This window comes from Lutra lutra, chromosome 13, assembly GCF_902655055.1.
Source record: "Lutra lutra chromosome 13, mLutLut1.2, whole genome shotgun sequence".
Lineage (NCBI taxonomy): Eukaryota > Metazoa > Chordata > Mammalia > Carnivora > Mustelidae > Lutra > Lutra lutra.
The window spans coordinates 60,244,591-60,266,320 of record NC_062290.1 but is presented as its reverse complement, the minus strand read 5'-3'; the positions used below and the strand labels follow the sequence as shown (position 1 = coordinate 60,266,320).

The following is a 21,730-nucleotide window of genomic DNA, read 5'->3' as shown; positions in this document are numbered from 1 at the left end:
GGAGGAAGAAAATGAAGACTCAGAAAGATTCCTGGAATGTGCCCAGGACTGGCATTTTTTTTTTTAAGATTTTATTTATTTATTTGAGAGAGAGAGAGTGGGAGAGAGAATGAGAGGGGAGAAGGTCAGAGGGAGAAGGTCAGAGGGAGAAGCAGACTCCCCATGGAGCTGGGAGCCGGATGTGGGACTCAATCCCGGGACTCCGGGATCATGACCTGAGCCAGAGGCAGTTGTTTAACCAATTGAGCCACCCAGGCGGCCCCAGGACTGGCATTTTTTGTTCCTAGTCCAGAGTCTGTTCTATCGAACCACTACGCCACCTCTCCAAAACTCTGCTCCATGAGCTATTTTAACAGAGACCAGACAAGCAACCCTTGTCAAAAAGGCCACAGCTACACAGGATGCAGGCCCCAGATTTAAATGATTTGACCTGCCAGATCCATCACATTCTGGAGCCCTTATGTCTAGGTTTAAATCCTGGTTCTACACTTACTGTTTGATCTTGGGGAAATTTCTTTTTCTTTTTTTTTTTTTTAAGATTTTTTTTTTTTTTTTGTCAGAGAGAGAGGGAGAGAGAGCGAGCACAGGAGGACAGAATGGCAGGCAGAGGCAGAGGGAGAAGCAGGCTCCCCGCCAAGCAAGGAGCCCGATGTGGGACTCGATCCCAGGACGCTGGGATCATGACCTGAGCCGAAGGCAGCTGCTTAACCAACTGAGCCACCCAGGTGTCCCTGATCTTGGGGAAGTTTCTTTGTGATTCTGTGTCTCAATTGCCTCATCTACACAATGGAGACAATAATAGTATCTACTTCAGAGGATTAAATGAGTGAAAAGAATTAAAAACACAAAACCCTATTTTAAAAAAAAAGTATACGTAATTTTTTTTTTAAGATTTTATTTATTTATTTGACAGATAGAGAGATCATAAGTAGGCAGAGAGGCAGGCAGAGAGAGAGGGGGAAGCAGGCTCCCTGATGAACAGAGAGAGCCCGATGTGGGGCTCAATCCCAGGACCCTGAGATCGTGACCTGAGCTGAAGGCAGAGGCTTTAACCCACTGAGCCACCCAGGTGCCCCCGTAAATATTTAAATAATTTTAAATATTTTTTAAAATTTAACTGCTCTGTAAAATTCAAAGTAATAACACTGTTCTGCCCCTGACTCTTAAAGGTAATATCCTGGGGCGCCTGGGTGGCTCAGTGGGTTAAAGCCTCTGCCTTTGGCTCGGGTCATGATCCCAAGCCCCGAGTCGGGCTCTCTGCTCAGCAGGGAGCCTGCTTCCCTTCCTTTCTCTCTGCCTACTTGTGATCTCTGTCAAATAAATAAATTTAAAAAAAGTTAAAAAAAAAAAAAAGGTAATATCCTAAGGGCTCTATACTATACTCTAGCATAATATAGAGTTCTTACATAATAGCACACTGTACTCAATTATAGTATGTATTCAGTAAATATTAGCAATTATTACACTAAAATATAAGCAAAATTGCATACTTTTTTTGAACACTCAGAACTATATATTTTACTTTTTTTTTTTTTTAAAGATTTTACTTATTTATTTGACAGACAGAGATCACAAGTAGGCAGAGAGGCAGGCAGAGAGAGAGGGGGAAGCAGGCTCCCTGCGGAGCAGAGAGCCTGATGTGGGGCTCGATCCCAGGACCCTGGGATCATGACCTGAGCTGAAGGCAGAGGCTTTAACCCACTGAGCCACCCAGGCGCCCCTATATATTTTACTTTATACTGCACCCAAATTTAAAATAATTTTTGTGTTGGTGAAATCAGAGACTTTCTTCATGTTGGCATCTGTTCTCCCACAAGCAGTGGTGTATCTTATGCTATGAGGATCATGGCTGAGAAGACACACCAAGCCCTCCCACACATGGAGAAATGATGACCCCCCAATGGCTGAACACAGGCATTTGCACCACCCACTCCCTCACCCTCACAGGGGACACATCCCTGATTGCCTGGCCCTGCTAGTGCACTGCTTGCACACCCGCACACTCTGCTCTTCTGAGGCATAGTACTGACAGTTGCTTGAATGAAGCTGTTGCTCAACAACCTAACCTTACAGCTAAAACAGCTAGAAAAAGAACAAGAAGGGCAGCCTAAAGCCATCAGAAAGAAGGAAATAATAAAGAGTAGAACAGAAATAAATGATATGGAAACAAACAAACCAAAAACAATAGACCAGATCAATGAAACCAGGGGCTGGTTCTTTGAAAACAACTAATAAAATGGATAAACCTCTAGCCAGACTTATCAAAAAGAAAAGAGAAAGGACCCAAATAAATAAAATCACAAATAAGAAAGGAGAAATAACCAAAAACACAGAAATGCAAGTAATTATAAGAGATAATTATGAAAAACTATATGCCAACAAACTGGACAAACTAGAAGAAATGGATAAATTCCTTGAAACATATAAACTTCCCAAACTGAAACAAGAAGAAATAGAAAACTTGAAGAGACCGATAACCAGCAAAGAAATTGAATCAGTAATCAAAAAACTTCCAACAAACAGAAGTCCAGGACCAGATGGCTTTACAGGCAAATTCTACCAAACATTTAAAGAAGTGTCACAGTGCCTGGGTGGCTCAGTCAGTTAAGCATATGACTCTTGATCTCAACTCAGGTCCTGGTCTTAGGGTCATGAGTTCAAGCCATGTGTTGGGCTCCATGCTGGGTGTGGAGCCTACTTTAAAGAAAAAAAAGAAGAGTTAATACCTATTCTCAAACTATTTCAAAAAATAAGAGAAGGAAGGAAAACTTTCAAAGTCATTCTATGAGGTCAGCATTACCTGATACCAAAACCAGAAAGACATCACTAGAAAAGAACTACAGGCCAACATCCCTAATGAACATTGATGCAAAAATCCTCAATAAAATACTAGCAAACCAAAAATCCAACAATATATTGAAAAAAAAAATCATTCACCACAATCAAGTAGGATTTATTCCTGGGTTGCAAGGCTGGTTCAGTATTTGCAAATCAATCAACATGCTACATCACATCACTAAAAGAAAAAATAAGAACCATATGATCAATGATCATTTCAATAGATCCAGAAAAAGCATTTGACAAATTACAATATCCATGCATGATAAAAACCCTCAACAAAGTTTTGAGAGAACATATTTAAACATATTAAAGCCCATATATGAAAAACCCATAGGTAATATCATCCTAAATGGAGAAAAACTTAGAGCTTTTCCTCTATGATCAGGAACAAGATAGGGATGTAGACTCTCATCACTTTTACTCAACATAATACGAGAAGTCTTAGCCACAACAATCGGCCAACAAAAGAAATAAAAGGCGTCCAAACTGTCAAGAAAGAAGTAAAACTTTCACTATTTGCAAATAACATGATACTCCATGTGGAAAACCCAAAAGACTCCACCAAAAAACTGCTAGAACAAATTCAGTAAAGTCACAGGATATAAATTCAGTGTACAGAAATCTGCTGCATTTCTATTCATTAATAATGAAGCAGCAGAAAGGGAAATTAAGGAGTGCCTGGGTGGCTCAGTCGGTTGAGATTCTGCATTCTGCTCAGGTCATCATTCCAGGGTGCTGGGATCAAGCTCCGCATAGGGCTCCCTACTTTAGCAGGAAGCCTGCTTCTCCCTCTCCCTCTGCTGCTCCCCCTGCTTGTGTTCTCTTGCTCTCTCTCAAATAAATAAATAAAATCGTTAAAAAGAGAGAGAGGGGGGCGCCTGGGTGGCTCAGTGGGTTGAACCCTCTGCCTTCGGCTCAGGTCATGATCCTAGGGTCCTGAGTTAAGCCCCACATCGGGCTCTCTGCTCTGCAGGGAGCCTGCTTCCCCCTCTGCTCCCGCCTGCCTGCCTCTCTGCCTACTTGTGATCTCTGTCAAATAAATAAATAAATCTAAAAAAAAAAAAGAGAGAGAGAGAGTGAGAGAAATTAAGGAATTAATCCCATTTACAATTGTACCTAAAACAGTAAGATACCTACGAATAAACCTAACAAAAGAGGTAACAGACTTATACTCTGAAAACTATAAAACACTGATGAAAAAAATCAAAGATGACACAAAGAAATGGAAGACACTCCGTGTTCATGGATTGGAAGAACAAATACTGTTAAAATGTCTATACCTCCTGGGGCGCCTGGTGGCTTCAGTGGGTTAACCCTCTGCCTTCAGCTCGGGTCATGATCTCAGGGTCCTGGGATCGAGCCCTGCATGGGGCTCTCTGCTCACCGGGGAGCCTGCTTCCCCCTCTCTCTCTGCCTGCCTCTCTGTCTACTTGTGATCTCTCTCTCTCTGTCAAATAAATAAATAAAATAATAAAATAAAATAAATGTAATAAATGTAAATAATAATAAAATAAAAAAAATGTCTATACCTCCTAAAGCAATCTACACATTCAATGCAATCCCTATTAAAATGCCAACAGCATTTTCCACAGAGCTAGAACAAACAATCCCAAATATTTGCATGGAACCACAAAAGACACCACGTAGCCAAAGCAATCTTGAAAAAGGAAAACAAAGCTGGAGGTACCAGGATTTTGGACTTCAAGTTATATTACAAAGCCGTACTAATCAAAACAGTATTGTTAAACAGCTTAACAATAACCCACAACCTTCGGACCAACTTCAAAACAGTATTGCACTGGCACAGAAATAGATACACAAAATCAATAAAACAGAATAGAAAACCCAGAAATGAATCTACAATTATACAGTCAATCTTCAACGAAGCAGTAAAGAATATCCAAAGGGAAAAAGAATGTCTCTTCAATAAATGGTGTTGGGAAATCTGGACAGCAACATTCAAAAGAATAAAACCGGACCATTTTCTTACACCATACACAAAAATAAATTCAAAATGGATTAAAGACCTAAATGTAATACTTGAAACCATGAAAATCCTAGAAGAGAACACAGGCAGTACTTTTCTGACATAGTAACTTCTTTCTAGGTAATGTCTCCTGAGGCAAAGGAAACAAAATGAAAAATAAACCATTGGAACTACACCAAAATAAAAAGCTTCTACACAGTGAAAGGAACAATCAACAAAACTAAAAGGTAATCTATGGAATGGGAGAATATATTTGAGAATTATGTATCTAATAAAGGGTTAGTATCCAAAATATATTAAGAACTTATCCTACTCAACACCCAAAAGATGAATAATTCAATTAAAAATGGGCAGAAGAACTACAGGGTATTTACCCCAAAGATACAAACGTAGTGATCCAAAGGGGCACATGCACCCCAATGTTTATAGTAGCAATGTCCACAATACCCAAACTATGGAAAGAGCCAAGATGTCCATCAAAAGATGAATGGATAAAGATGACATGGTATGTATATACAATGGAATATTATGCAGCCATCAAAAAAACCTGAATCTTGCCATTTACAGTGACATGGATGGAACTGGAGGGTATTATGCTAAGCGAAATAAGTCAATCAGAGACAGACAATTATCATATGATCTCACTGATATGAGGTATTTGAGAAAAAAGATAGAAGATCATACAGGAAGGGAGGGAAAAATGAAAAAAGATAAAACCAGAGAGGGAGACAAACCATGAGAGACTCTTAATCTCAAGAAACAAACTGAGGATTACTGGAGGGGAGGATGGCGGGAGGGATGGGGTGGCTGGGTGATGGACATTGGGGAGGGTATGTGCTATGGTGAGTGCTGTGAATTGTGTAAGACTGATGAATCACACACCTGTACCCCTGAAATAAATAACATATTCTATGTTGATTAAAAAAAAAAATGGGCAGAAGGCATGGATAGACATTTTTCCAAAGAAGACATACAGATGGCCAACAGACACATGAAAAGATGCTCACAACATCACTCATCATCAGGGAAATGCAAATAAAAAATACAGCAATGACCTATCACCTCACACATTTCAATACAGCTAAAATCAACAACATAAGAAACAAAAGGTGTTGGTGAGGATGTAGAGAGAGGCAAATGAATGCTCTTGCACTGTTGGTGGAAATGCAAACTAGTTCAGCCACTTTGGAAAACAATATGGAGGATAAGGGGCACCTGGGTGGCTCAGCCAGTTAAGCATCCGACTCTTGGTTCTGGCTCAGGTCACAATCTCAGGGTCCTGAGATAGAGCCCTATACCAGGCTCCATGCTCAGCCAGGACACTGCTTGAGATTCTCTTCCTCTTCCCCTCTCCCTGCTCACATGCTCTCTCTCACATAAATAAATAAATAAATCTTAAAACAAAACAAAACAAAAAAACACCCCTTAAAAATAGAACTATCCTATGATCCAGCAATCGCACTACTAGGTATTTAGCCAAAGCATACAAAAATACTAATTCAAAGAGGGGTGCCTGGCTGGCTCAATCAGTGAAGCACACAACTCCTGATCTCAGGGTTGTGAGTTCAAGCCTCACACTGTGTGTGGAGATTACTTTTTTTAAAAAGGGGAGGATACATGCACCCTGAGGTTTATAGCAGCAGTATCTATAATAGCCAAACTACAGAAAGAGCCCAAGTGTCCATCTATGGGTGGATAAAGAAGATGTGGCATATACCTATACACACACACACACACACACACACACAGGAATATTAGCCATAAAAAAGAATGAAATCTTGTCATTTGAATGACACAGATGGAACTAGAGAGTATTATGCTAAGTGAAATAGAGAAAAACAAGATACCATATGCTTTCACTCATATGTGGAATTTAAAAAACAAAACAAACAAGCAAAGGGAAAAAGAAAGAAAGAGAGGCAAACCAAGAAACAGACTCTTAGAGAACAAACTGATGGTTAGCAGAAGGGAGGTGGGCAGGTGAAGGCTGGGAAATGAGTGAAACAGGTGATGGGAATTAAAGAGTACATTTGTTTTTTTTTTTTTTTTAAAGATTTTATTTATTTATTTGACAGAGAGAGATCACAAGTAGACAGAAAGGCAGGCAGAGAGAGAGAGAGGGAAGCAGGCTCCCTGCTGAGCAGAGAGCCCGATGCGGGACTCGATCCCAGGACCCTGAGATCATGACCTGAGCCAAAGGCAGCGGCTTAACCCACTGAGCCACCCAGGCGCCCAAGAGTACATTTGTTTTGATGAGCACCAGGTGACATTTAGAAGTGTTGAACCACTATATTGTACACCTGAAACTAATACTACACTATATGTTAACTAACTTGAATTTAAATAAAAACTTAAAAAAAAAAAGAATTAAGTCACTTGTCTAACTGCATTTGCTCGGTAGATACCAAAGATATTGTGGAGGACCAAAGGGAATATGGAGAAGAGAAATTTTAGGAGCTGGCAGTCATAGGATAATCAGAAGGGATTTCATAACAGTGGGCAGACTAGTGAGAAGGAGCTAAAAACAAGCTTACTCTGATTTTCCAAGACTAGCTGGCTATTGAGAAGCATATTTATTAATGTGATTATTCCAGAAAGCAAATACCTCACAGCTCTACCAAGTCCACATTGTGGCATGTCTGAAAAACCTGCAAGCTCTTCTGTTGACCCAAGCACATACCCCACTCCACTGCAGAAATTTTAGTGGATAATCAGAGAATGTGCCCAATTATCTGAAAAGGGCATTAAAACACTTCTCCTTTAAAGCATTACTTTTCTGGGACGCCTGGGTGGCTCAGTGGGTTAAGCCGCTGCCTTCGGCTCAGGTCATGATCCCAGGGTCCTGGGGTTGAGTCCCGCATCAGGCTCCTTGCTCAGCAGGGAGCCTGCCCCTCTCTCAGCCTCTGCCTGCCTCTCTGCCTGCTTGTGTGCTTTCTCTCTCTCTTTCTGACAAATAAATAAGATCTTTAAAAAATAATAATAAATAAAATTAAAAAAAATAAAGCATTACTTTTCTAACCACATATCTATGTGAGGCTACATTTTCTTCGTATGCTTCAATCAAAACAGCATATCAAAACAGACTGAATGCAAAAGCGGGTTAAGTATCCAAGGATCTTCTATTAAGCCAGATTTAAAAGTAATCTACAAAGATGTAAAGTGATGACACTCTTCAAAATTTATTTCTTAAATCCGTTATTTCTCATTTCTTGGTATCCTTATCTATATATTAGGGATATGAATTGTATTGACTTAAAAGGATACACCTTTCACAGTGGTTCCAGGCTTTGCCCTGTGGTTTGCTTTGGTGAATGGGATATTACCAAACATGATGCAAGCAGAGGCTTGAAAAATGCTTGAAAAATGAAGGATTAGAGTTTGCCCACTTTCTTGTCTCTTTTGGAATCCAGGCAGCATATCAGGAAGCCCAGGCTAGCCTGCCACACTCAATGTGGCCCAACTAACAGCCAGCACAAACAGCTGGTCATGTGAGCAAGCTGGAAACCATCCCACTACTATCAAGTCACCAGATGACTGCAGTCACACGATGACTCCAGGCAAAGAAGGCCTGCCTAAGAACTGCCTAGATGATCCAGCCCAAATTGCTGGTCCACAGAATTATAAGTTATTATTGTTTTAAGTCACTAAATTCTGAGATTTCATTACCTACAGTAATAGTTAACTAATATCAAAGTATACATATCCTTTAATAATATTCACATTTTGCCAAGTTCAAGTTGCCATTTGTTAAAAAAAAAAAGACTTAAACATTAATGAAAGAATAATTACTTAACTGTTTTAACTCATATAGGACTCTGTTTAAAGTTTTTTCACATACATATACTAGACCAGTTCTCAGGGTATAGTCCACAGGGCTCTGAGGATCTCCAAGGTCAGAACTATTTTTATAATACCGTTTTTTTTTTCATTTTTCACAATGTTAACATTTGTAGCAATGGTACAAACACAATGGTGAGTAAAACTGTTGGTGCCTTAGTATGAATCAATGCAGTGACACCAACTACAGTAAGATACCATATTCTTAAAAAAAAAAAAAAAGATACCATATTCTTTGTCATGCAATTACAGTTGAAAAAAATTTTTAAGACAGTTTCAATTAAGAATATCACTGATGAAGTAGTAAAAAGTATTAATTTTATTAAACCTTGGTCACTCAGTACACGTGTTTTTGATATTCTGTGTGACAAAATGGGAAGCATGCAGAAAGCACTTCTGCATACCAAAATACAACAGCTATTTAGAGGAAAAGCACCCGTATGACTGAGTTATGAGTTGAATCACCTGTTTTCTTCATGGAACACCATTTTCACTTGAAAGACAAACTACATCTACACTTGGATATTTGGCATTTTCTCAAAAATGAACAAAATGAACGTGTCACTTAAAGGAAAACAAGCAACGGACAGTATTTGTTGCTAATGATATAATTTAGGCTTACAGTCAAAAACTAGGATTTGGGGGACACCTGGGTGGCGCAGTCAGTTAAAGTGTCCAACTCTTGGTTTCAGCTCAGGTAGTGATCTCAGTGTTGTGAGATCGAGTCCCGTGTTAGGGTCTGCACTCAGCATGGAGTCTGCTTAAGACTCTTTCTCCCTCTCCCTCTGCCCCTCCCCACCAAAAGAAATAAATCTTTAAAAAGAAAATTGGGATTTTCGAAAATCTGTACCTGCCATCATTAGTATAACAGCTTTCCAATTCCTTTTTTTTTTAATAGCTTTCCACTTCTTAAAGACTCTTCTGATAAGATCAATAGTGACTTTAAGAAATGTGAGGGTTTTTTTTTTTTTTTTTTTTTGACAGATCACAACTAGGCAGAGAGGCAGGCAGAGAGAGACAGGAGGAGGCAGGCTCCCTGCTGAGCAGAGAGCCCGATGCGGGACTCGATCCCAGGACCCTGAGATCATGACCTGAGCCGAAGGCAGAGGCTTTAACCACTGAGCCACCCAGGCGCCCCAATGAGGGTTTTATTTTTATTATATAATGAAAGGTGTTAACTTTTGGAAGATCTGAATAACTCAGTGAAACAATATTTTCCAAATAACCAATGCATAATGTTACATGGGGAAGAGATCCAATGGATAGACCAATGGATTTTAATACAATAGAGTACAACAACTTCATTGATTCCATAAGCAACTAACCCTTAAGAAACCACTATAAGTTCATTAAGAAAGCTTAATGAACTAACACAGAATATCCCTACTTATCTGAAAAAGCTTTTAAAGTGTTAAACCAGGGACGCCTGGGTGGCTCAGTTGGTTAAGCAGCTGCCTTCGGCTCAGGTCATGATCCCAGCGTCCTGGGATCGAGTCCCACATCGGGCTCCTTGCTCATCAGGGAGCCTGCTTCTCCCTCTGCCTCTGCCTGCCATTCTGTCTGCCTGTGCTTGCTCTCTCTTCCTCTCTCTCTCTGACAAATAAATAAATAAAATCTTAAAAAAAATAAATAAATGGGAGAGGGGGTGGGGTTATGGATATCGGGGAGGGTATGTGCTATGGTGAGTGTTGTGAAGTGTGTAAACCTGGCGATTCGCAGACCTGTACCCCTGGGGATAAAAATATATGTTTATAAAGCTGTAAAAAAAAAAAAAAAGAAAGAAAGGATGAATCCCCAAGTTTTGTAGCAACATGGACGGGACTGGAAGAGTTTATGCTGAGTGAAATAAGTCAAGCAGAGAGAGTCAATTATCATATGTTTTCACTTATTTGTGGATCATAACAAATAGCATGGAGGACAAGGGGAGATGGAGAGGAGAAGGGAGTTGAGGGAAATTGGAAGGGGAGGTGAACCATGAGAGACTATGGACTCTGAAAAACGATCTGAGAATTTTGAAGGGGTGGGGGGTGGGAGGTTGGGGGCACCAGGTGGTGGGTATTGTAGAGGGCACGGATTGCATGGAGCACTGGGTGTGGTGCAAAAATAATGAATACTGTTATGCTGAAAAAAATAAAAAAATTAAAAAAAAAAAAAATAAAGTGTTAAACCATTTTCCCAGTACATATCTGTGTGAGGCTGCTTTTTCTTCATATGCTTCAATCAAAACAACATATCAAAACAGACAGAATATAGAAGCAGATGAGATCCTAGTGTCTTCTATCAAGCTAGACTTTAAAGAAATTCGCAAAGATGCTACTTCTCTCAATAAATTTATTTTTTAAAGTTATTTTTCATGAAAAAATTAACTTGAGATAAAATGTAATAGGTTTACTACTGTTACTTTTAAATGAATCAATCAATCAATATTCAGAGTATACAGGAGTCCTCAGACTTAAAAGTGTGACAACCGGGGGTGCCTGGGTGACTCAGTGGGTTAAAGCCTCTGCCTTTGGCTCAGGTCATGATCCTGCGGTCCTAGGATCGAGCCCCACATCAGGCTCTCTGTTCGGTGGGGAGCCTGCTTCCCCCTCTCTCTCTCTGCCTGCCTCTCTGTCTACTTGTGATCTCTGTCAAATAAATAAACAAATAAATAAATAAATCTTTAACAACAACAACAAAAAAAAGTGTGACAACCGCTATAACCTCATTACTCCTCTGGGAAGTAGAACTGTTAAACTACTTTTTACAAACAGATTTGGCAAAGTTAAGTGACGTGCCTGCGATTTCTAGAGCACTGTTCACAATCCTAACTACATGTAAGAAATACCCGGAAGCTTTTAAAATTAACTACTAATTGTTCTGAGATAGCCACATTTTTTTAAAGGTCCCAGTGATTCTCATGTACAGCCTAAATTAAGAGCCAATGTCCTAGAGATTAACAGGCAAATGTATAATTAGGTTACAAGCCTCATAAACACCAAACTGATAAACAAGTCTACAAAATACATTTTCTTTTATATTTAAACCACATCACTATAGGTCCTGAATCCACACAAAGATCAAACAAAGTTTTTTTGAAAAATTCTACCGGACTTCATTTTACTTACAGAATTCTTGCTTTGCCACTCAACAGGACAGTTGTAATCGTGCATGATCCAGGGATGGTTCAACAGATTTTTCACAGAAATCCGTTTCTTTGGGTCCACCTAGTGGTCATTGAGAAGTAGCTAGAGATTAACATTTCGAATAGGGAACACAGAACTCCTTTCTTCCTGAAGAACTCAAAATTCATCAGAACAGATGTAAACTTTATCATCACAAAAATGCTGTCAAAGACCTTAAAATGGCCTTGGAATAAATTCTATAAAAAAGGCAATAGAGGCAAGAAAACTATAGCAACCAACACGCGCTTAGGAGATAAATGTTTAACAAACATGAACTTCATTGGTATGGACATTATTCATGAAGTTCAGTCAATCTATTGTATGATGTAATAGTCTTTGCTGGAAAACCTATTCACAGGAAATATTCACCAATTTAATATTCAAGCAGCCACAATGCAGGGCATTCATAGTGAATATGCAATCTCTACCTCCGATGAGCTTACAATCACATAGAACAAGTTGAAAAGCACACCATTCTTTTCCATTTGTAATTTTCAAATGTGAGGAGAGGAAAATTAATCAACAAAGATTAAGTTTTTTGGAGTTTAGAAGAAAGGATGAGGTGTTTTCAATCTCATTATGGAGATTTGGTGGTCTGGCTCTACTTAATCAAGGTGGGTGAGCCTGAGGTAAATTTTGAATAAAAAGTGGAGATGGCTTAATAGATGGAAAAACGGGAAGATATTCTGAATACATAATAATGAAAAAATATTGCACTAATAAGATACTCATATTTTCAAAGTGTTGCCTATTAATCTCATTTTATCCTCATAACATAGAAGTGAGGCCAGGCTCAGAACCCCATTTGACAGATCAGAACCAGGTTAGGTGGCATGCCTAGTGATTGGCAGAGTAGATACCTAGATTTTAGCACTCCTACCTTAAGCCCTTAAGAGGCCATTCTCCCTAAATCAGTGGTTCTCAAAGTGTGGTTCCAAGACCCGGAGCATAAGCAACATCTGGAAGCTTGTTAGAAAGGCAGATTCCTAGTCCTGCCCCAGATCTATTGACTCGGACACTCTTGGGGTGGCACCCAGCAATCTGTGTTTTAACATGCCCATCTGGCAATCTTGATACATGCTAACGTTTGAGAACCACTGCACAAGGTCATGGGGTCCCCTCGATTGTCCATCAGTTCATTGAAGCTTGTACTCCCTGTCTACTATACACTAATGTGCAAGACTGGGAGCAAGAAAGGGGAAGACAGTAGAGCAAGAGCCAGTCAGAGAAGACAGACAATGCTCAAGACAAAGGAAGGAAAACCATATCAGCAAAGACATATGGTAGAGATCTGAAAGAAAATGCGTTCGCAGCACAATTAAGAAAGCATCTAGAGGAGGGCAGCAGATATAATGAATGGAATTTGTTAAGCTAATAGAGAAACAGCACTGTCCTCCAAACGTAGCAGCACTACAGATATCTTTTTTTTTTTGAAGATTTTGTTTATTTATTTGACAGACACAAGTAGGTAGAGAGGCAGGCAGAGAGGGGGGAAGCAGGCTCCCCGCTAAGCAGAGAGCCCAATGTGGGGCTCGATCCCAGGACCCTGGTGGGATCATGACCTGAGCCGAAGGCAGAGGCTTTAACCCACTGAGTCACACAGGTGCCCCAGCACTACAGATATCTTACAGTTGGATCAAACAACTGCAATAGACTTCTATTATTTATTTAAAAAATAAATAACAAAGCTTACCTGCAGCATTTGTTGAAGAAGCAGAATGCTACTGGATGAGAGCCACTTAGGAACCTCATATTTCCCTCTCTACAAAAAACAAAGAAACATTTAAAAGATTTAGGTTAATCAGCCTTGACATCAATTTCTAAGATGACAAAGTGCTGTAGGTGTACTTCCAAGCTTGAAGACTTAACCCAAATATAAGATTTGGTAAACATTATTAACAACATAAGAAACACATCTCTTGCCCTAAAGAAAAAAATCCAACAAATTAAATATTGTCACCTCTACATTGTCCGCATATCAGAGAAGGCCTAGAGCACAGAGAATGTAACTGGAATACATAAATGTGGAGGGTTTTTTGGGATCTATAATGTGATTAAATGGACAGCCAGTACACATTGTAGTCAATTTTCGTATTGCTAAAGCAAATTTTAGTTTATAATCTCAGAACAATTATCAGTTGACAAAATTAAGTAACAGAAGATGTATTTGGTGGCAGGACATAGGCTGTGGTTAAAAACAGGTCACATAGGAACACCTGGGTGGCTCAGTCATTAACCGTCTGACTTCAGCTCAGGTCATGATCCCAGGGTTAGGGTTAGCGGGAAGCCTGCTTCTCCCTCTCCCTCCCTGCTTGTGTTCCCTCTCTCCCTGTCTCTCTCCGTCAAATAAATAAATAAAATATTAAAAAAAAAAAAAAAGGTCTCATATCATCCATAGGACAGAATTCATAATCATTGAGGGAAACTGATACAAACCATTTTCTAAGTCAAGTGCATGTTTTGGGAATGGAAGACGCTCAGGAGACAAATGTTTACAATCTAGAATACTCAAAAATTACAGTCACCAATTCATCAACCAAAGAAAAGACCAGGGGCTTGCAAAACACTAATAGGTAATAGCACACATATTTACACAACCTGCCATACACCCCTCTCACAATTCAGAAGAAACAACAGAATCATTTCTCTTAGCAAAGGACAAATTGTTTAATGATGTTAGGATAAAAGGTTATTTGAAAAAAAATTAAGATTGAACTTTAATTCAGTTTATATCAAAATTAATTTCATCCAGATTAAAGAAGGAATAGAAATACATAACCGCAGAGTACTTAAGTAAAAAAGAGGAAATTTTTAGAATTTTCCTAAACATGACAGCAAACCCAAAACTATAAAGATTAACCGTTGACATTTCTATATAGCAAAACAGTATTAAAAAGTTAACTAAAGGGGCGCCTGGGTGGCTCAGTGGGTTAAGCCGCTGCCTTCTGCTCAGGTCATGATCCCAGGGTCCTGGGATCGAGCCCCGCATCGGGCTCTCTGCTCTGCGGGGAGCCTGCTTCCTCCTCTCTCTCTGCCTGCCTCTCTGCCTGCTTGTGATCTCTCTCTGTCAAATAAATAAATAAAATCTTAAAAAAAAAAAAAAAGTTAACTAAAAACAAATGGAGTAAAGAAAATTTTCCACCTAAATGACTAAATATTAATAAACTCCATTGCATAAAAAGCTCTTACAAATCACTAAGGTTTCACCACCAGCCAACATGTGCTGCCCACATAGTCCCTCAACTCTTCAAATGGCCAGAAAACAGAGTTATCTTTAATTTCTCTTTCTCTCATAACTCACATCTGATCCATCAGCAAACTCTATTGGTTCTATGTTAAAAATCTACACAGAGCCTACTTCTCACTACTTCCACCATGCCACTAGCATCTCCCACCTGGCATATTGCAAAAGACTCCTAACTGATGTTCCAGATTCTACTACTGCCCCTCTCCCACCCCCAGGCTAATCTCCACTCACCAGCCATGTTCTCTTAAAACATCGGTTCAGATCATGCTTCTTCACCACCCAAAACTCTCCAATGCTTCCCCAGATCACTGAGAATAAAATCCGAATACCTTATTTTGGTTCCAAGGTCCTACATGCATGTTCCCTATCCCCACTTCCACCCAACTCCTTGCTACTACTCAGACTCACCTCCTAACACTCCCCCTCACTCACCAAACTACAGTGACATTCCAAACACAGTCCAGCCTTAGGGTCTTTGTACTGTTTGTATCTTCTGCTTAATAATGCTTTCCCCAATATCAGCAGAGCTTTGGCCTTAATCTTCAGGTCTCCACTATACACTAGTGGTATCAGTGAGGCCTCCCACGACCGCTTTTATAACATATCATCCCCCACAATCATTCTCCACCTCCTTTTCATACGTTCTTTTTCTTCAGTCCTTATCCCCACTCATCATATTACATATTTACTTATTTTCTGCCTTACTACAATAGAACATAAGCTCCTTAAGGACAGGATTTTGTCAGTACTGTTCTCAAAGAACAGTGTCTGGCTCTAGCATATAAAAGGTATTCAATTAATATTTGTTTAGTAAATAAAGGAATGGGATGAAAAGCAAAAACTCCAAAAGAAAATGAACAAAGAATATTCATGGATAATATCCAAAACAAGAACTTTTAAATGGCCAAGAAACATGAAAATATGTCCAACTAACCTAGTAATTAAAAAGTAATTAATTTAAACAAAAAGATAACATCTGTTGTCTATCAAACTGACAAACTTAAGAAAAACATTATCCAGGGATGCCTGGGTGGCTCAGTTGGTTAAGCCAATCTTTAAAAAAAAAAAAAGAAAAACATTATCCAGTGTTAATAAGAGTTCAGGGACAAGAGTCTGAGGGTTTTGAAGGGGCAGGAGGTAGGAGGTTGGGGGAACCAGGTGGTGGGTATTAGGGAGGGCACAGATTGCATGGAGCACTGGGTGTGGTGCAAAAACAATGAATACTGTTACGCTAAGAAAAAAAAAATTTTTTAATTAAAAAAAAGTACTCATACTCTTATAGAACACTCTTATAAAAACATTCAAAATCGCATATCCCTGATCCAGCAATTTCACTCCCAAATTTATCCTAAGCAAATAATTTGGCATATAAAATACATGAACAGTAACATTCATCACAGAATCACAGAATTGTTTGTGATAACGAAGGAACATAGTCTGCTGGCAAATTCCTGAGGGTCCCCCAAACTAATGAGGGAAGACAAAAAGCACTGAATAAGGTTCCTGAGTCAGAAATATAATACAGGTCCAGGGAGACAAGGGCAAGCACACATGCACACAGGAACACACATGTGTGCACACACAAACCCTACAGCAGTTAAAGAAGACTAGAAGGGTGGAGACAGGTAGATGGAGAATCTATCGACTAGCCCAAGCATTGGGGTTCTCTGCCCTTTTTTTTTTTTTAAGATTTTATTTATTTATTTGTCAGAGAGAAAGAGAGCACAAGCAGGCAGAGTGGCAGGCAGAGGCAGAGAGAAAAGTAGGCTCCCTGCTGAGCTAGGAGCCTGATGCAGGACTCAATGCCAGGACCCCGGGGTCATGATTTGAGCCCAAGGCAGCCACTTAACTGACGGAGCCACCCAGGCATCCCAGGTTCTCTGCTCTTATAAAGTGTCCAGGACATCATCCTCACAAAAGTCAGCCCAGCTCCAAGGCCATGGGAGAAACAGAAACGTATGGGTCACTCAGAGTACTAGACTTAGATGGCAGGTTAGATTTTGATTATGTTAAAGAAACAAGCAAAGTTCCAAAGAAGCGTTATCAAGCAATAAATTTCAAATGAAAAGGTGTCAATGTCAAAACAACTCCATCTCGGACTCAGCCTCTCTGATGAGAGCAGAGGGGCTGGCCTACAAAGTGTTCCCCAGAAAAGGCAAGAGCTTTCTTTCATTTACAAATGACATTTAATGTTATTAAATTTTTCAATCTCCTTTATCCAGAGCACTCAATATCATCCAGAGAGCCCATTCTTATTTACACCTTGCCAGTGCACCTTAACACTAGCCAGTGCTAGAAAATGAATTACAGTGATAAAGCCTTTAATTCACTTCTCCTTGCTCCATGCAGGCCTATCCCTGGCAAGAGGGCATTTTTAGATGCTTCAGCCAAGTCTCTGGGACTGAGCAGTAAGTCACAGCTGCTGTTCGACTGGCTCTGACCCAGTTGGTCCCACCCTCCTGAGCTCTTAACTCCTGAGATCAAGGCCTCTCATGATTCAAATCCTGGGTGTCTTAATTTGTTTTCTTTCTTAGCAACCTGACCATTTGTCTGTCCTCTCAAACAGTTGGGCTTGCTCTTGCCAGAGTCTCACAGAAAGCAGAGACCAGCCTGGGGTAAGGACTCTCCTATCTGCTTACACTGATCAAGTGGTTATGACCTACCTAAATCTCCAATCACAACCTATTCCTATGGTGTCCTCTGTCATGTTTCATTCACTGGTCAGAACCCCCATGAACTCTGGGGGTCTCCCCTCATGCTGACAATGGAGCCTTTAGCTGCTTACTCTCTGGACACCGCCTACACTGGGTGCAGTCCCAAACACATGTACACCCAGAATGTGTGAATGCACTCTTATTTGGAAATAGAGTCTTCCACAGATGTAATCAAGTTAAGATGAAGTCATACTGAGTAGGGTTGGGCCCTAAATCCAATATGATTGGTGTCCTTATAAAAGGAGGGAAATTGGGACACAGGGACACAAACACAGGGAAGTAGGCCATGTGAAGACAGAGGCAGAGACTGGAGTGATGCATCTACAATTCAATGCTTTCCAAAGTTTGCCCGTAAACACCAGAAGCTAGAAAGAGGCAAAGAAGGATTCTCCCCTAGAGCCTTCAGAGAGAACATGGCCCTATCGACACCTTGGACTTGGACTTCTACTGCCAGAACTGTGAAAGAATGAATTTTTGTTGTTTTAAGGCACTGCCTTGTAGTACTTTGTTATAATAACACCAGGAAATTATACACCATCTATAAGGGTCTACACATACCTCTCTCCCATCAGCGCGTGCCCACCCCAAGGAAAGGTCTGATTCTAGGTTCTACCCCTTTCTGGTCTGCTCCAACACAGATAATAGGCCCATCACCAGATCTATCATATATATATCTTCATATAGAAGAAATGTTATGCCTTTAAATTCAGAAAGTACCACCCAAAAGTACTCTTAACTAAAAGCAGCAGTATTCTACAGAAACCAGATGTAAAAAGAAATATTCAGAATGAAGTACAAATAAAAAAATCTCCACTAGATTGATTCCAAGTTCCTCTTTGCCTCATTTTATCACCCCTTTTATCATCCCATCTTGAATTCATGACGAATCTCCATACAGATCCCCCTACTGTGCTATCCCAAGTCCCCCCACTAAGTTAGCACCACCAAAGCTATCCTAGCCAGAAAGAGGCAAGAACGGGTCAATGAAAAGCATGGTGCTTGGAACACAGGAAACAGTGAGGGGCTGGAGTCAACATTACACGTGAATCCCAGCCTGCCTCTCGGTAGCTCCATGAACTTGTACATGTTATTTAATCTCTCTGGACCTATTTCCTAAGACAGTAGTCTTTGGAGACGAATTTCCTAGATTCAAATCCAGAATCTACCACTTCCTAGTCATGTGGATGAGCTACTGAATCACGCTGTGCCTCAGTTTCCTCATCTGTACAAAGAAGCAAAATAATAGTACCTACTCCAAAAATTGTTGCTAGGACTCAGCGATTCAATACATATGAAGCACTGAGCAGAGTGCCAGGCACACAGTAAGAACGCCACATATGTTAGTTCTACTACTGTCACCTCTACGACTAAGGCTACTATTACTACTACTATTGTTACTGTCTGTAAAACAAGTAATTCCACCCACAGGATTCTAAAAGGAATAAAAGAGAATATGTGAAAGCACTCAACACAATGCCCTGCACATAAGAGACAATAAATGTTTGTTGAATCTGAAAGAAACAGGAGGGAGAGAAGGATGCCCAAAATAGTAACAGACCAGAGATGGGTATGTTAGCCAAAACCATGACTGCCAGAGTGCTTAATACTCAGAACTTTAAGAAAGGCTAGAGTCATTCTGGGGAATGCCACATGTCCTCCCAACGGAGCTATGCCCCACTGCAGCTGCCTCAGGACTGCCTGGTAAGGAATGCATCATCTAGTAAAGCCCTGCTCCCATTACATCTTGAAGTGTACCCACCCACTTTCCCTGGTGGGACAGAAGAGCTCTGGAGAGTACCATCTACGGTAAGTCATGAGGTCTGTGACCCATCACCAACACCCGACATCTTCAGCTTCATTCTTTGCACTGAGATACTGACAGTAATAGAATTCAGAGCCGAGTTTACTGCCAGGCTTCACCCAGCCTCTTAATTGTACTTAACACTTTAAAACACACAAAACACTTGCATATATATTTTATCCTGTGCAGTAAGCAAGGATTATTAACCACATTACACAGATGAGAAAACGAAGTCTCAACCAGTCTGAACCACTTGTTCAGTATTATAAAGCACTTGTTCTCAGCTGGGGGTGATTTTGTTCCCCAGAAGACATCTAGCAGCATCTGGAGACCTTTTTAATGTGTGCAACATAATGACATAATATATGTATATATTATGAAATGATTACCACCATAAGTTTAATTCATATCTATCACCACACATATTTACAAGTTTTGTTTGCCTAGTGTTTTTCTTGTGATAAAAACTTTTAAGATCTACTCTCTTCACCACTAGAGACTTCTTTTGTCATGACTTGGGAGCTACTACTGGCATCTAGTGGGTACAGGCCAGGGATGCTGCTAAACATCCTACAGTGCATAGGACAGCCCCTGGACAGCCCCCATAACGCAGAATTATCTAGTCCAAATTGTCAATAGTGCCGAAACTGATAAACATTATACAGAGCAGAAAAGGGGTGGACATGGAACTAAAAGAGACGTACGGTACTTTTTCTGTTGTACTATGCTGGAAAGTCTAAGAAAGCCTAGAGGTAAACAGGAAGAAAGGCTCCTTATTTCAATATTGGAAGTATACCCAAAGGTCTAATGGAAAAGACCTTGAGATGAGCAATTCTATTGGGGAAGAACATCTCCATAAAAGGCCCTCTATCAACCAGGGCTGTGCAACTTAACCCTCGTTTCTGCTCAGTCTTTAGAGAATTCTTGTTTATTTAAGGGACGATTACCTTGCAAATGAGAGCAAGAAATGGGTAATAGAGAAACCAAACGGCAGTGGGGGGGGGGGGTGGATATGACACCCTGTGGGCTAAGCAAGATAATCCTGAGAATTCTAGAGAGCTTGAAATTGTTCATTTTTCACATGGTTCTAAGAAAGGCAAGCAATCTTTCTAACACATAATTACAGTATATAGTCAACTCAATAATTGTAAAATATAATCTCATAAAAAGATAATGTGCCCATTTTCTTTAAAATTATAAATTATACTTGTTAGAAAGCAATTTTACTTGCAAGCTATTCAACTTTCATTTACTAAATTATTTATACTTCCTTAATATTTGTGTACCCAGAACTGGAGTACAGTCATGCTTGTCTCTTTTTTTTTTTTTTAAGATTTTATTTATTTATTTGAGAGAGAGAGAGAGTGAGAGAGAGCATGAGAGGGGAAAAGGTCAGAGGGAGAAGCAGACTCCCCATGGAGCTGGGAGCCCGATGCAGGACTCGATCCTGGGACTCTGGGATCATGACCCGAGCCAAAGGCAGCCGCCCAACCAACTGAACCACCCAAGCGCCCAGTCATGCTTGTCTCTGAATGCAGTAATGGTAAATGAATATAGGTGACATTAATAAGATTAATACTCAATCTGCTAGTAATCATACTAGAAACTGCTGTTGAGCATTTTGGTTAAAATAGTCAACAAATGCAAAAGATAAACACAGTCTGCCTCTTAAACAAGAGTTACATATAGTGTGTCAAATATTGCTGGGTTTTTCAATCAGACCAAAAAGAACTGAAGGAAGTGTTACTCCCAAGTGAGGAATTTTAGAACATTCTAGGCAAAGATACATACTGCATGCAAGTGATACGACACCTTAATTAGATTCAACCAGCAGACTGTATTACACTGCGCCTCGGAACAATAGTTCTGAGCCAAGATTACAATAAATTTCAAAATCTATAATGTGTGAAATTAAATTCCACAATAATGCATAAAAGTCCTAATTTGAATCAATTTTCAACTTGCAAATACATGAAAAACTAAAAAATGGAATTCAGAGTAGGAGAAACAAAGAATATACAGTTATCAGTAAATAATATTAATTAGGAAGGTTAAATCCCTACGGAACAAGAATTAGATATTTTCTACCATATTCATTCCAATGCATAAATATCTGATTTACCAAAAATATCAGAATAC

General features: G+C 39.9%; 1 protein-coding gene across 3 annotated transcripts in view; it reads right to left on the bottom strand.

Moving 5' to 3' along the window:
* Positions 1-21,730, bottom strand: part of MELK (maternal embryonic leucine zipper kinase) — a 99,230-nt gene that overhangs the window by 36,337 nt on the left and 41,163 nt on the right. For all 3 annotated transcript variants that reach the window (XM_047700807.1, XM_047700808.1, XM_047700806.1), the window contains 2 exons: positions 13,523-13,591; positions 11,773-11,871 (listed from right to left, as the gene is read on the bottom strand). In XM_047700807.1, coding sequence (XP_047556763.1) covers positions 11,773-11,871; positions 13,523-13,591 — 168 coding nt within the window. The remainder of the gene's footprint in view (positions 1-11,772; positions 11,872-13,522; positions 13,592-21,730) is intronic.